This window comes from Notothenia rossii, assembly GCF_949606895.1.
Source record: "Notothenia rossii genome assembly, chromosome: 5".
NCBI classification, from domain to species: domain Eukaryota; kingdom Metazoa; phylum Chordata; class Actinopteri; order Perciformes; family Nototheniidae; genus Notothenia; species Notothenia rossii.
The window spans coordinates 65,266,827-65,282,611 of record NC_136903.1 but is presented as its reverse complement, the minus strand read 5'-3'; the positions used below and the strand labels follow the sequence as shown (position 1 = coordinate 65,282,611).

The 15,785-nt window shown below is 39.4% G+C and overlaps 1 protein-coding gene across 1 annotated transcript in view; it reads left to right on the top strand.

Annotated features, from left to right (window-relative positions):
* The first annotated feature begins 1,062 nt into the window (after positions 1 to 1,062).
* Positions 1,063 to 15,785, top strand: part of lrig2 (leucine-rich repeats and immunoglobulin-like domains 2) — a 22,965-nt gene continuing 8,242 nt past the window's right edge. The window contains 11 exon segments of the mRNA XM_079680535.1: positions 1,063 to 1,921; positions 2,411 to 2,485; positions 2,897 to 3,031; positions 7,252 to 7,395; positions 7,566 to 7,709; positions 9,508 to 9,651; positions 9,965 to 10,108; positions 11,584 to 11,664; positions 13,543 to 13,614; positions 13,804 to 13,872; positions 15,239 to 15,452. Of these exon segments, the coding sequence (XP_079536661.1) occupies positions 1,734 to 1,921; positions 2,411 to 2,485; positions 2,897 to 3,031; positions 7,252 to 7,395; positions 7,566 to 7,709; positions 9,508 to 9,651; positions 9,965 to 10,108; positions 11,584 to 11,664; positions 13,543 to 13,614; positions 13,804 to 13,872; positions 15,239 to 15,452 (1,410 nt within the window). The 5' untranslated portion in view covers positions 1,063 to 1,733.

Below are 15,785 nucleotides of genomic sequence, written 5' to 3'. Positions count from 1 at the left end.
AAAGAACTTGAATCATGAAAATGTATGTGAGTGGGCTTTTATATTTTCGTCCCTGTAGGTGGGAAGTAACTAAGTAGATGTAGGCCTACTCAAGTACTGTAGCCTACTTAAGTACAATTTTGAGATACTTGTACTTTACTTGAGTATTTGCATTTTATGCTAGCCTACTTTGTACTTCTACTCCACTACAATTCAGAGGGACATCGTGTACTTTTAATCCACTACATAATACCTTGAGTTACTTTGCAGATTTGCATTAATGATGTGAAATATAATCAACACTTAAATCAGACTTTAGTTACACCTGTTCAGCTACCCTGCAGAATACGACTTCATTAAATCTAGCTGCATCTTTACCATCTTGGATAACACTTGAATGCATCAATAATAATAATCAAAACATATAATATATATTATTCTGTAATGGAGCAATCTGCATAATGAGCACTTCTCTCACTTCTGCCTGTTACTGACATTACATGCATAAAGCATTTTTAATACTGAATACATCTAGGGTTTACAAGGTGATATGGGGAGAGGACAGAGAAAGGAAAAGCATAGTTTTGACACACCGATGTTTGTTTAGCTTTTTTAAGGGGGAAAAGTTACATTCGTACCCCTGTAGTCAATAAACAGTTATTTCAATAAGACCATGTGAGCATTTTAGATTCAAAATTACTTTTAACTAAAGAACAATTCAAGCAAGATACTGATTTTAGCGACATTTGACACATGCAGTGCAGGCATGCATAAATAAGAAATAAAACAACTAAAGTTAGGTATTGATGCATTTTTCATTATAACGTGACCAAGCATGACATGTTTTATTTCCCCTCAAAACTCAAGCACTTTGCTTTTGAAGGTAGCCAAATCGGTGAAAAACGTTTACATTTTTACAATTTATAATAATCATAATAATTCTGATTAAAAGGATAACTTATAGGAACATGTTGCATAACTTTGTTTCTTAATTTCAAAGAGGAAAATGATATGTACATTTGGGATGATAGTGCTAAAACTAAAACTTGTGTTTGAAATTCTTGAAAGGCATAAAGCGGAAGTTGCCACCAATAACCACAAGGATCTGATATAATAATTCCTACTAGGGTAGTTCTGAAAAATCTACAGGCTACCACAAAAATATATTGGACTGAAATCCAATCAAATTGTCTGATATGTTTGACAGGCTTGAGTACGGACCAATAGAACAACTCTAAACAAGCTGACAAGGGGCGGTCCCAAGGATATTTTATGTCATCAACTCAAGGCGCTTTGTTGTTCTTGCAGGTCAGAAGAAGAAGACAATTATTTTTAATTCGTTTTAAACAACCCGGGCTAAGCCAAGATACCATTTCACATGGTTCAATATACCTAAACGCCAACCAAGAAGTCGTCCGGTAAAAAGTGGAGTATTTGTGGGACCAAATCAACTCAGAATTGAGCTAGCATTAGCTTCTCCGAGAGGGAGTCCACTATCCAGATTGGAGCGGAAGGAATTCCAGGCACTGGGAAGAAGGAGGGAGAAATCACTGCTGGGATGTCTCACACAAATTGAAAAAAACATGTATTTCACAGTTCCTCCCGGGATTATAGCACTGTAAACCTGGACTATGTGTTCGTTTGACTGATATCCACTCACTGGAACGACTTGATGGTGGTTTTGTAACAGTTAACGTGCCAGTTTAGCGACTTAGCCACGTAGCTACGTAGCCCTCCGGAGGAAGACATTTAAAATGGCGGAGGGTTGGCCCATTCCTTCGGCCCTTGTCTTCGTGCTGCTGAGTTTGAGTGCCTGGGCTCTGGAGTCTTGTCCCGCTCCCTGCTCGTGTTTAAAAGGACAAGATGAGGTCTATATTCTGGACTGCAATAGGAAAAGACTTTCAGCGGCTCCCGTGGACCCACCAGAGGGGATAATACAAGTGTGAGTACACAAGGAGTAAGAAGAAGTGTGTTGAAGTTACTCACAGCACTGGTTTGTTGCTGATCCAGGAGGCGAAACATAACATACCAAGGAAACCTGTTCAGAAGTATTTTAGGCACTTGACCATCGATATACAAGTTTCTCTGAGACTTTTCTAGTTTTAGGTCTGAGTTTAAAACAATGCTGTGTTATTCAAATATATATCTTATAAGGTTTTGAGTTTTTGTTGAAACTAGGAGGTGTTAAGATTGTTATAACTTTTGAGGTCAATATTTAATTAACTTTTATTGCAATCTCTCTTCAAAAGAATCTCATAAATGACATAAAGCTTATCTGCACTTTTGTATTACTCTTTTCTTGACCATTTATGGAGAAGTTGTATAACGAATGATGTGACTGATGCACAAGACTTTACTCTTTATGATTTAATTATCCTGCAGCAGTATTTTTTAAAATACAATTCTAATGTTGTATTGACTCTCATTTCAGCACCATGAATCACAATGAGCTGACCGTTCTTCCTTTTCTTGGAGATGTTTCCTCAAATATCACATCGCTGTCCTTGTAAGTATAAAACCCACTTTATGTTATCTAGCCTCTCCTGTTAAAACAAATGTCCTAAACAAAGCTTGCATTTCATTATGTAAAGCTTTGCCTCCTTTTATGTCATACTTTACATGATTGTAAATTATTGGCAGTTTTAGCAAAACATTTAAAAACACAGACCTCTGTTTTGTGTAAAAGTTTGACCATTTTGGAAGACCTGCATATTTTTTGATGTAATCTTTTTATGATATATAACTTTACGTAGACAAATATACAGAAATCAAAACATTTGTAAAACACGATTAGATATTGTCTTTACTTTGCTCTGCAACTGATATGAATAATTTCTCTTACTTAATTTGTCCCAATAATCAGTGGTATTATGGCTTTGAAAAAAACGAATACCTGTCATATTGTTTTTATATTCAGAGTCCACAATAGGATCTCGGCGCTGTCGATGTATCAGCTGCAGCCTTACGTTTCCTTGGAGACTCTGGACCTGACATCCAACTCAATCACAGAGCTCAACGTTGGATCCTTCCCCTCCATGCAGCTGAAGTATCTGTAAGTAATCCTCTTCATTAAAACATTGTTGTTGGGCCTTTTCTCATTTCTCTAATTCCCCTCCTCGACTCCTATCCTCGTGAATTAGTCCTGCCCACAGGAGATGCGAGCGGAGGAGTTGAGGAGGGGAACCGAGGAGAGAGGAGGGGAAGCAGCAGCAGGCGGTTAGAGAAATGAGAACTCCTCTCCTCTGAGCAGTCATTTTAAAGAGACGTCCATTAATGATGACAGGAGGCACAGCACTCTGGGTGTTTCTCAATGTCGAGGACGCTTGCTTGGTAGCACAATCTTCCGAGTCACTTGCTTCAGAAGCGAGGCAAGAATCCTTCCTAGCCTCGGAAAACAAAGAATTTTGGAACATGCTAGCAGGTGTGCGTCATATGCGAGGCTCCACCTTAAAGTGGACCTATCATGCTATATTTGAATAATATAGTGTAGGACCATACCTATATAAGGCATATTTATACTTTTTATATTTCAAAATACCAAACAGATCATGCATTTTAGCCATTCCTCATTTTGCTCAATTTAACAGTCTTTTCATGGGCTGATTCAGTGAGAACAGCACCATCTACAGGCCTGGCATATGTACTACAGCATCTCCAGCGCTTTCGAACGGCAATGTCCGTGGCTGTCTCCTCCTGATTGGTGGAGTTGGCCCAATAGCCGTAGCGCCACTTCTGTGACGTCATAGAAGTGTTCAAATCTGGATCAGTCTGTATCAGATCCGTTGCAGCCCCTTTTTAAGAGATTTGGGTATGGAGGAAAATAGAGATGGTTGTGTTTTCTGACACTTGGTGAATTCCCTGGAACACCAGGGACACATATTCATGTATAAAAGACGTACAAAAGTGCATTTTGCATGATAGGTCACCTTTTTAAATGGAGCGTGATTTCCGCCAAAGATTTGGGGAAATTGGTCCGTGCGCAAAGCGTTGTGGGGATTTTAAGACCGCGGAGTCTACACATGTGCAGCCTCAAAATTTCTCGCTACAAAGTACGCCGGCCTCGGTAGAATTCCAAGTATGCTGGACATTGGAACAGTCCTTCGGCGGCACTCGATGACGTAGTATGCTTGAAATAGTGGCTCTGGAGCAGCTTTACTCGACACTGAGAAACACCCACTGTCTGATGGACAGAAATGTGTTCATGATGACTTATATATTTACTTTGAATTCATTCACAGTGCGGTATAAGGAGAAAATAACAGGCTACAGATGTGGACATAAATACACACACACACATATATATTTATATAAATATATAATTTCAGATTCAAACAAGTATGAGAGCACTCTCATAATAACGTAACACTATCAGAGACTGGATATATCCCCCCCCCCCCTCTCTGGTCGCTACAATGGGGAAATATAATTACGAGCCAAAAGCACACACACACACACACACACACACACACCACCCGTTAGAATATTTTTCCGCCGGTCAACATGTCCGTTAAAGTTTAAATCTTCCGGACAAAATTAGAAAAGTGCCGGTCAAAGGTCTTCTTTGTTATTTATTGAGCTTTAAAACGAATTGATATGATTCGATATTAAACAAACTAATTATAGTAGATTAACTACATTATTCAACAGTGTACAGTAATTTGTAATAACACGGGATAAACGGAGCGCTCTCTCCTTCTCCTGACAGCCCGTCAGTCTAATGCAGCTCGTGGATCAGTAATGATAAGTGACCCGACAGTAAAACTAAACATATCTATAATTAGTTTAGGTAGTTTGAGAGGTAATTAAAATAGCTACGTGTAGTGCTGTGTACCTGGACTCACATTCAGGTTCAGGTCCGGACTCAAGTCCAGAGGTTCGGGTTCAGGTCCAGACTTATAAGTCCGAACTTGTGTCAAGTTGTGTGAGTAATTAAAGTTAACTTATTGTGAGCTAATTATCAATTGAAAATAAACTCATAATCAACTCAAATTCAAACTCGTCAGGTTTATTGTGCCCCCTTCCAACTTGTGTCTACACCATGTCTTTTCTAGAACTCTACATGTGTTACTAACTACACAACACAACTACATACATAGTGATGTACATACAAGACTCAATATGCAAGAGTACAAGTCTATGTGTTCTTGTTCAAGAACAACAGCATATTGACATTGTCTGGGTGAAGTGTTGCTCTTTCGGCAGACACTATATCACCATACATACAAAGGAGTTAGCTTAGCTACACTACCATATATGGCAACCAGTATCCCATGCTTGTCAGTAAGCTACACTACCAAACATGGCTACCAGCATCCCACGCTGTCAGTGTCCACTATGTCTAAGCCAGCTTCCCTTGACTTCACACAGATCTCGCGAGCAGTTGCGATATTTTGCGAGACTTCGTGAGTTCAGTAATGGCCACCATATCAGAAGCCAAAACAATGTTTTTCGTCTTTTCTCAGCGCAAATTTCTCGCTCTATGGAAGGTTTTAGATGGTTTAGAACAAAAAGGAGAATATACGTAAGTACCGGTTCCCGACGTTCCGGTTTTAACCGGACTTGAACCGAAACTTTTTACAAGTCCAGTACCGGTTCGGCGTACCGGTACGCAGCACTAGCTACGTGTGACATTCTAACCTGAAGTGTGTGTTTTTATTCCGCTCACCGCTGCATGTGATCATTCAGAGCTGCGTGTCGACTCGTCAGCAGCAGCTGATCTCTCTCTCCCGTCAGATTAGACTTCACTCGCGTTTATGTCCATATTGATCAGATCTAGCTAGTTCTAGCTAATGATATGACTAGCTGCTTATCAAAAGACACCTAAACAATAAGCTTCGCTATGCAACCGGGTGAGGCCGCAAAGTATAGCGCAGCATTATGCATTTGTTTACATGTCCACCGGAACCCCGAGGCATTACCAACAGATCAACGCACAATCACACATACAGGACATCTCTTTCTCCACATTAAGTGTTAGACATTAGAATTTACTATTCTTATCTGTCACATACTCTTCTTGTCTGTGACATACTCTTCTTGTCTGTCACATCAGTTACGTAACTGATGCGGTATTGCGCAGAGGGCAAATTATTTTGACCGGACACTTTGACCGGAGAGATTTAGATTTGCCGGTCTTCAGCATATTTGACCGGTCATATTCCGGTAATTACCGGCTAACGGGAATTCTGACACACACACTGTACCACACACACCTACAGCTCCTAAAGCAAATAATATATCAGGATACAGCCATTGTGTATTTTATTATGTGAAGCACTAAATGGTTTTAGAAAAATATATATTATTTATATATATATATATATTTGTAGATATCTACTGAACTACAGCAAATAAAGAGAGTGGGCCTGTTATACTGAGTGATATATATCATACACATTGCTCTGCTTTCTGCACGGACCTCACAGCTGTTCTCACTGTAAACATCATGTCGCGATTCAAGCAGTTCATAAAATAATATCCAGGGGATGCATGCAGAGCTGTCATTGGCTGAGATAAGTCCGGTCGTGCGTCACAACTCTTTTAAACATCTCTGTTGCCGGAAATACATCTGCGGAGAATCCACGGATGACCCATCAATGTCTCCTCGGTTATAGCTCCTCCAGAGAGCCTGCTCGACGCTCGATCCTCGGTCCTCGAAGTGCATTTAGAGAAATTAGATGTCCTTCAACATGGCACGCTGAAATCCATTTCCGGGTCACTACCGGAGGACCGAGGAGTTGAGGAGGGGAAATTAGAGAAATAAGAAAGGCCCATTGTCTACCTGGATGGCTGTACGATAAAAGTGTAAAGTTAGAAAAACCTAGAAAGCAGAGATTTCACACAACTGCCAAGGCTGATTAATATTGCACACATATTTTTATTTTAATAATATTATTTATATATATATATATATATATATATATATATATATATATATATAGAGGATCCAAACTGTTGTTATGACAAAAACTATTGTTGTAACTCTAAACCTGTTTCCAATTGTAGAGTGGTATAACGATGGAGAACATGATTCACAGAAACAACAGTGAGATGATTTCATTTAAGGCTTTACATAGAATTAGAGAGCACATATTATATACAAAGACGCTGGTGAAAACAGAACACACATACACTTTGTTTTGATCGGTTGCTAGTTAGTAAGGAAGCATCCTTTTGTATTTGGATGTTGACATACAACAGATGTATATACAGCGCAAACAGTCCTCTCCTTGCTGATTTTGGATCTAATGTGTTTGCACTTTTATCTCAAAGGAATTTGAGTAATAACAGGATAAGCGTCCTCGAGCCTGGTTGCTTTGAAAACATCTCCAGCTCCCTGCTGGTGCTGAAGCTGAACAGGAACCGATTGGCTATGCTGCCATCCAAAGTCTTCAAACTTCCACTGCTTCAGTTCCTGTAAGTATTGCACAATTTGTTTTGGTGCAACATTCAAATGATTTGTCAATCTGATAGTTGATAGTAGTTTGCTGAAATTACTGCAAATCCAAACAAAAATAATCCATTGGCTCTTATTTGTTTCGTAAAACTACTTTGCTAAAGGAATCTGCTTCTTCCTCTCATTGTAGTGAACTGAAGCGTAACAAGATCAAGATAGTGGACAGTCTGACTTTCAAAGGGATGGACTCACTGAAGTCACTGAAGATGCAGAGGAACAGCATCACCAAGCTCATGGATGGAGCCTTTTTTGGACTTAACAACATTGAAGAACTGTGAGTACAATAAACAGTGTACATCTTCAATTGTGGAAGAATAAAATGTAAAACGTTTTTAAATAGATATATTGGTCTGTAAATGTAAAAGGTGAATTTTGTCGGGGGAAACACATTTAAGGAGAAAACCTCACAATTTATTCAGTATTTTCCGCATCTTGTGGACCCATCATGTTAAGAATTACACAAAAGATCCCACACTGTATTAAAAGCTTCCGCCAATTTTACATAAGATAAGATGTACTTTATCAAATTGGGAATGTGCAATGTTTTGAGATAACAGAGATTTGCCGCACCGTGAGCATCATCATTAACATCCACATGGATCCATCTTTTCTTTCTTTTTTTATATTTGATCACATTCAGTGTTTCCCCTAGGATGGAGTCATAGCAGCGGTGCTAAGGCACGTGGGCCCAGCATAATGTGAGCGCGGAGCGCGTGGAATTTTTTAGTGTGTGCGCGTGCGAAGTGCGCCCCGCCAATTTGTTTCTATGTGTCAGCACAAGAAAGGCTCTTGAGGCCTAGTACCAGGGCCGGTTCTAGACAATTTGCTGCCCTAGGTGAGATTTTAGGCGACATTTTATGTGTAAAGAATAAATGAAAAATCTCTACAAAAGACAAATACACTGCAAAAACAGAAACGTATTGACATAGGTAATAGACGTCAAAATGGCTTCAAATGTATTCAGTATTGTATGAACATGTTTGAATTGGGGGGTGGACATCACATCCTCTAGGGGGGTCCGGAGGTATGCACCCCCGGGAAGATTTTTTTTTGAACATTTTACAGTAAAATGCTTCAATCTGGTGCACTTTGAGCACACAATTACTAGAGACCTGATCTAGGGGGTACAACTCTAAAACGCCCATATGAAAAAGATCGGTTTACATTTTAATAATCAAATAAGTATGTGAACATAACCAATAACCTACCATAGCCAATAACAAATAAATGTAGCTTATTTTATTTTTGTTGTTCATTCATATCTTATTTTACCTAGTTAACCTAGCGCCCACCGTACAGGGCAAATTAAATGTGTAACCGGGGTGAAAAGGGTGTTACATTTACTTCATTATGAATGTTGTTACATCAAGGCCGAACATTTGGATGAGCACCAACGGTCAAAAATGTTTTGTCCCTCCCAGAGCTACCAGCGCAGCGCCCCCCAGATCTGGCGCCCTAGGCGACCGCCTGTGTCGCCTATGCCAGTAACACAAATACTACAAATCTACATAACAAACAATCAAAAATGAAAAAGGGTCGCCATTTATTATTATTATTTTTTTTTAAAGTTTTTTTTTTTTTTTTTTTTTGGGTACCTGGCTGGCTCCCCCTAGCAGCGGCGCTCATATTTCAGCAGCGGCGCTGCGCCGCCACTATTTGTGTATAGGGGAAACACTGACATTATAATTTTCATCATTTGGATTATCTGTGTTATACATTTGTTTACCTTTTACATTTGTACACAACAGTTATTGCTCTTCTGTCCAACCTGGGAGACGGATCCCACTGTGGATCTCCCAGATGTTTCTTACATTTTCTACCCATTAATTGTGGAGTTACACTGGGAGTTTTCTCTTGTCCTCTGCTATAAATGTGCCACTTGTCATATTGGGTAATACACATTTCATTTGATTGATTGAGGTTTGTCAGGCACTGTCAAAACCTCATCACAAAGCAGAAACACATTTTTGTTAGCAATGTTAATCTGGCATATTTGCCCATAAATAAAAACGATTGATGTAAATACAGTTCTTTGTGCTAATGCCATTTTGTTTTGCCCATCTGCGTCTCAGAGAGCTGGAGCACAACAACCTCACGGAGGTCAACAAAGGCTGGCTGTATGGACTGCGCATGCTGCGTATCCTGCGGGTCAGCCAGAATACTGTCGGCATCATCCGACCAGACGCCTGGGAGTTCTGCCAAAAACTGGAGGAACTGTGAGTGTGCTTGCTTCAGAGCTAAAATCCCCACGCAGCTAAGAGTCCCCACTTTCTTTCATCAGCCCTGGGCTCTGAAATTAATTCTGTATGCTCAGAGGACTTACTGTTATCTTGCTGCCAGTTGCTGTCTGAAGCTGGTTTAGTGCCGTCTTGCCTCCGGTGGATGTACCCAATCGTGAAATTGTGTCGCATCATTCTTGAATTTGAAGTAACATTATTATTATTAAATATAGATTATATAAGGGGTAAAAACTGTTGTTTAAATTGTTGCTTTAATAATATTTCTCATATTTATGTTTGTTTTGCACAGAGACCTGTCCTTCAATCATTTGACTCGACTTGAAGAGACAGCTTTTGTGGGATTAGGTCTCCTGGACAGCCTGAATCTCGGGGAAAACTCCATCAGCCATTTGGGAGAGGGAGTTTTCAGCGGCCTGACGAGTCTGCGCACCCTGTAAGTTCTACGTCTCAAATAAATCTGTGTCTTTTTAAAGCTGATCTAACAAGTGTTATTAGGCGCATTGTGTAAAATCTAACCCTCCTGACATGTTCTTGGCTCTTTGCATTCTCATGAAGGCCGCTGACTACAGTAGGTCTGCGTTTGTTTCACTCTCCATGTGTAGCTCTAGTCCTGTACATTTCCCTAGTTATCCTTTGTAGTTTAGAGACACAAAAGTAGAAAAGTATTTTGAGTTCTTGCATTCTGGTCCTGCTTGTCATTAGTCATATGTTTAGTCTTACATCAAACCACCCAGATGTGTCCGTTTCTCTTGGTTTTATGTCTTCTGTGCTGCCATTCACTGTTTGGAAACACAACAAACTGAATATGTGAGGCAACATAATGTTAGTGCTGAGTCCATGTAAACCATATACTGTAGCAGAAGTGAGAGTAGACTTTTCTCCACACTGCAGCTTAACTAGAGGCCGATAGATGAAGGGTCATATCATATTTTGTCAGTATATGTAGAGAGATATTGCCTGGTCCAGGCTTTAAGTTGGTTTGCTTTTAAATATTTCATACAGTAGGGATGAATAATATCAATACATTATATGCTCAATATTTCAGTGTCTTCTGAGCATATCAACAAATATCTCTGCAGCCTGGTTTTGAAATCTTCTTTCTTGACTGATGACTACCATTAATCCTAGTGCACTGCTCCGTTTATAAATACAATTGGAGTTATCTGTTAGAAAAGGCCCTCTTATATTAATGCAGCAAATGTTGGGTTGAGTGTACAGCTGCACAATTAGGAAAAAATAACTCTTGCGATTCTGGTATTGACAACTGATATTGAAAATATATGTATTTTTACTGTAATAATGTAACATTATTATTCTCATTATCATTAAAACATATTAATTGGATCTGTCCGTAGTAAATGATTTCTAGGTTGGTATATCTCTGAAGCTCCACAATACTTCATTCAAAATAGTATTATTACACATATTTATTGGAATATTGCACTAGTCCATAGTGCAATATTCATTACAGTTTTGATTAATTGTGTAGCTCTATTCGACAGTGGTATAAATCTGCTTCCTTTATCCGCTTTGGATCTTTACCATCCGGGGAGCTTTCATGGGAGAGGGGCATCACAGAGTACTGAAGTTCTTTCAGAGGTGGCCAGGCATGGGGAAATGGAAACAAAAGAGACCATGACCCATCCTGTAACACAACGTCTCTCTGTGTTTCCAGCGGACCCATGAACTGTCCCAGCGCTAAACAGAGCCAATTAATTTCCCCACATCAGAACAGCAGGGGCAGTGAGCTGTGACACACTGTGGAAGCATGGAGTCTCAGATTGTTAGTTCTCTAGCTGAGTCATTGCCACTGACAACCACAGTGGAGGCTTTACACTCTGTGTTGTTCCAGGAGGAGCCCTCACATCTAAAGTGTTTTCAAATCTAAAATGATTCTTTTTCTTTCAGTGATATCCGCAATAATGAAATCTCCTGGGCCATAGAAGACTCCATTGGTGTGTTTGTTGGGATGAAGAAGCTGAACTCACTGTAAGGATGCTCAGATTATACACGTATCAAAACCATTTTCATTTAAAACACATTTTATTGCATTTAGACAAATAAAGCATGTACATCTTGAATTATTTCAATCAGGAGAGACTTCATTTTGTTTAAAGAACATTTATTGACACATGCCATATGATAAATGTTAAGTCTTTGGTGATTAGACCCCGATCCTGAAATCGTATATCTAAAGGGGGAAATGCAGCCATGAGCATATAGAGAACCCCCCGGGGTCTATACACTGGTGATGATGCTGAAGATCTGGATTTGATGAGGAGATGGGATGAGGTCTTTGGATTAGCTCTCCTGGCACTGGATGTGATGAAAGGAGGTGGCATGAACACCTGAAATCACAGCTGACTGCAGGAGAGATGAGAACCATTTTAAAGTTTGCCTGCAGCACGATGATTGGCTGCTGAGATTGACTTCTGATGGCTCAGGCAGTCTGCTGCTAGTGCAAGACTTCTGATAGCTCAGGCAGTCTGCTGGGATAAGTGAGAGAGGCATAGCATGTGGTAAAACATTATCTTAGAAGGATGTGATACACCACCACCAGTTATATGCATAGCTTACCGTAGGAGTTTAAAAGTTTTTGATTAGCCAGTACGGTGCGGATATCAGGTCAGATAAGGCATGCGTGTGGTTACACGCATAAGGGAAGAATAAGCAATCATTATAAAACAGAGAATGTACAGGACAGGAATACAATTAGATAAAACCGTTGTGGAGAAGTGCTGATTAATGAATAATGTAATGCAATGAAGGTATTCCGCAGATGATTAAAACGTGAGCTGAGTGAGTGACTCATTGCTGTGAGAGACATACGCTGCAAGACTACATTGAGCCTGAGTTGTTTATATTGCATCCATTCCTTATGCTTGACGGAAAAGTGTGCACTGAGACATTAGCTGAGGTTTGCTATTGAAGTACCAGATGGAGGGCATCGTATGATCATTAAAGCAAGCACGGTTTGCACCACCACCAGTTATATGCATGAAAGTATGAAGGAGAACCTGTGCATTCTTTCTTTCTTTTATATTTATTCATTTTTTTAATATATCATTATTTTATCCGGACTGCCCCAACCCATAAAGGGGTGCCGAGATACGAATCTGATGAGACACGGAGGCGATCATGCCTAAACGTGCAGTGAACAAGGATAAACGTCACTTATCTGCTGGTTGAATTTCCTTGGAGGGATTGAATGCGGTGTAGAGGGCCTGCTTGCGGTCGGCTTGTGCGTAATGCGACTTCCGTGTTAGCTGATCGTGGGGCCTCGACTCCGTTCTGATACCGGATCGTCTTGTTCGCTTATGCCGAGACGGCCGGCCGGACGTACCCGTGTTTCTGCCGATGGAGGTCTTCTCCTCTCGCTCTTGCTTGATATCTGCTACGAGGATCTGAAACAGGGATGGCGGCAGCATGAACACCTGAAATCACAGCTGACTGCAGGAGAATGGAGAACCATTTTAAAGTTTGGCTGCAGCACAATGATTGGCTGCTGAGGTTGAGGTGAATGTAATGGTTTAGCAGGAAGCCCTTGATGAGCTGATTATAAGCAGCTGCGGAGTGACTGTATACCAGTCTTCCTGAAAGAACTTGCGCTGAGCTTCATTTGGCAGTGTTGAAGAGATTAGAGATGTTAACGTTCCCTGGTGATAATGAGAAGCTTCATTCACAAAAACATCTGTTTGTGCTTGTCAGGTTTTATTGTGCTTTGAAATAGTTCCTCAAGCTTAATCTAACTTTCATTGAAATTCTGATTTCTGAATTTAGCCGTAAAGAAAACTGCTTACACAGGAGTTCCAGTATGCAACAAATATTACCCAGGAGCATCACATTAAATATTTTTGCTTTTTTCAGAATAATACAGCGGAACAAAATCAAATCAATCACCAAGAAAGCGTTTGAGGGCCTGGATGAGCTGGAACATCTGTAAGTAACGGCACACCTGTTTCTAAGCACTGTTTTAATCTCAGTTATTGTCGAATGATAACGGAGCGCACAATGTTTTATTTTCCCTCACTATTCTGTCGTTGCTTACTTTTGCTTGTGAAATGGGATGCCATTTTGATAGAAACACATCGAAATTGTGTCTAATCCATATTTCTGTCCGCTCTGCAGGGACCTGAGCAAGAACGGCATCATGTCGATACACCCTGAGGCGATGTCCCATATGAAGCTCAAAGAGTTGTGAGTAGACTCTAAATGAATCTAACAACTCTCATAAACACATTTGGAGGCCAGCTTCCTTGTGTTATTTGTTCTTGGACTGATTTAGAAATATTGCTTTCATTAAAAGGGAATTGTAATGAATTAGTTGTACTGCAATTAAAAGACATAATAAAGCATTTTAATTGCCATTATTTAATTGTGTGAAGAAGTGTTGACCTCGTAGCTTAAGTAATAAATATATTGGAGCTACTTTACCTTTGAGCTTTTCACCACATTTTTGGCTTTAAATACATTTGTCATTTAACAGTCATTAATGTCATTTATTTATTCATTGAGTAAAACCCTACAATTTCAGACTTGATTGGACAAGCACAGATATTTGATCCAGCTTTTGTGATGCAGCATCATCATCTGCTCCATAATGACAGCTGGGCCGTTTACATGTTTTAGTCTTTTGCCTTTTTTTGAGGTTTTTATAAGCCCATTTTAGGAGTTTATCTTAGCCCCAGTAGCTGTCAAAGTCATACATGTTACAAAAGCATGAATTAATCTGCTGCTTCAATAGAATACAGCACTTTTTGATTGGAGGTTGGATGAAGTGGCTTTGGTTGAACTTAGACTCAGGAACTTAACATGTTCATCTTTAAGTATTTAAACATGCTTCTTTTATACTTGGGTATCAATACAACTTTTCTCATATCCTGTTTATCCTTTAAAGGTTCTCTTCTAACCTGTTAATAACTATTCCTTGGATTTTGTTTTTGTATCATGCTGACTAGGTCCAAAATGAGATCGCTTTAAGATAATTGAATAACTTGTGTATCATTGCTTGTTTTAGTTTTTTTTGGTTGCTTAGTGGATTTGTGTTCGGTATGTATTTGAACTGCTAGAGAAATGACCTAGCAACAGTTAGGTTGAATAACGCAACATTTCAGGGTCTTCAGAGCTCTGTCTCATGATATTTGGAATAAGTGAAATATTACTATTCTTGCATTCTCACTGTCATTCAAGCAGCACTAAATATGTTGTCAAAGTAGATAATATAATAAATCTTCTATTCTCTTTTCTGAGATTAATGTATTTGTATGTATGGTTCTTGTTTGAATAAATACATTATTTAAAAATAGCCATTTTGATAAATACTTTAAAATAAAATGTTATTAATTAATGTAAGCTTCATTACAAGCAAGGTATTACAAATGTGCTACTTCTAATAAGTACATTATTAACCACTTTCAGAAAATATCACAAACCTGGTCATCCCAAATTCCATTTTATTTTAATTATTCAATCCTTTTTATAATTTTCTCTAGTGAAGTTTGGTGATTCAAACTCATTTTACAATGCCTCCTCTTACGCTTCCTCCATTTGTTTCCGTCCTCAGCGTCCTGAACACCAGCAGCCTGCTGTGTGACTGCCACATGCAGTGGCTGGGGCCGTGGCTGACTGAGAACAGCTTCCTCCAGTCTGTGTCTGCCGTCTGCGCTCATCCTGCCAGCCTACTCGCTCACAACGTCCTGTCTGTCGGCCCGCAAGAGTTTGTTTGTGGTCAGTTCCTCTTCTCTTCTCTTTCTTTTTTTCCAAAACTTAACCTAGTTTGATACAATATGATTACTCTTCAACACACTGGAAAATATTTGTCATTGTAAGCTAGGAAAGGATATTGAGTATCTCTTTGGATAAATACAATGTATATTTTACAATTATTTCACTGTAGAAGTTGTGTTCATAATCTTAATTTCCTCTGTAATCGGTCAGTAAAGCTATGGCAAACGTTTTTTGGTCCTAAATGACACAAATTCTGACAACCATTTTCCCTGTTCTGTATTGGAACATTTAATTTGAACATCAACTACAATCTTACATTTTATTTAAGCAGTGTTCTGTTAAAAGGATTTTCTATTTAAAAAAGCAGAGTTTTCACACTCGCT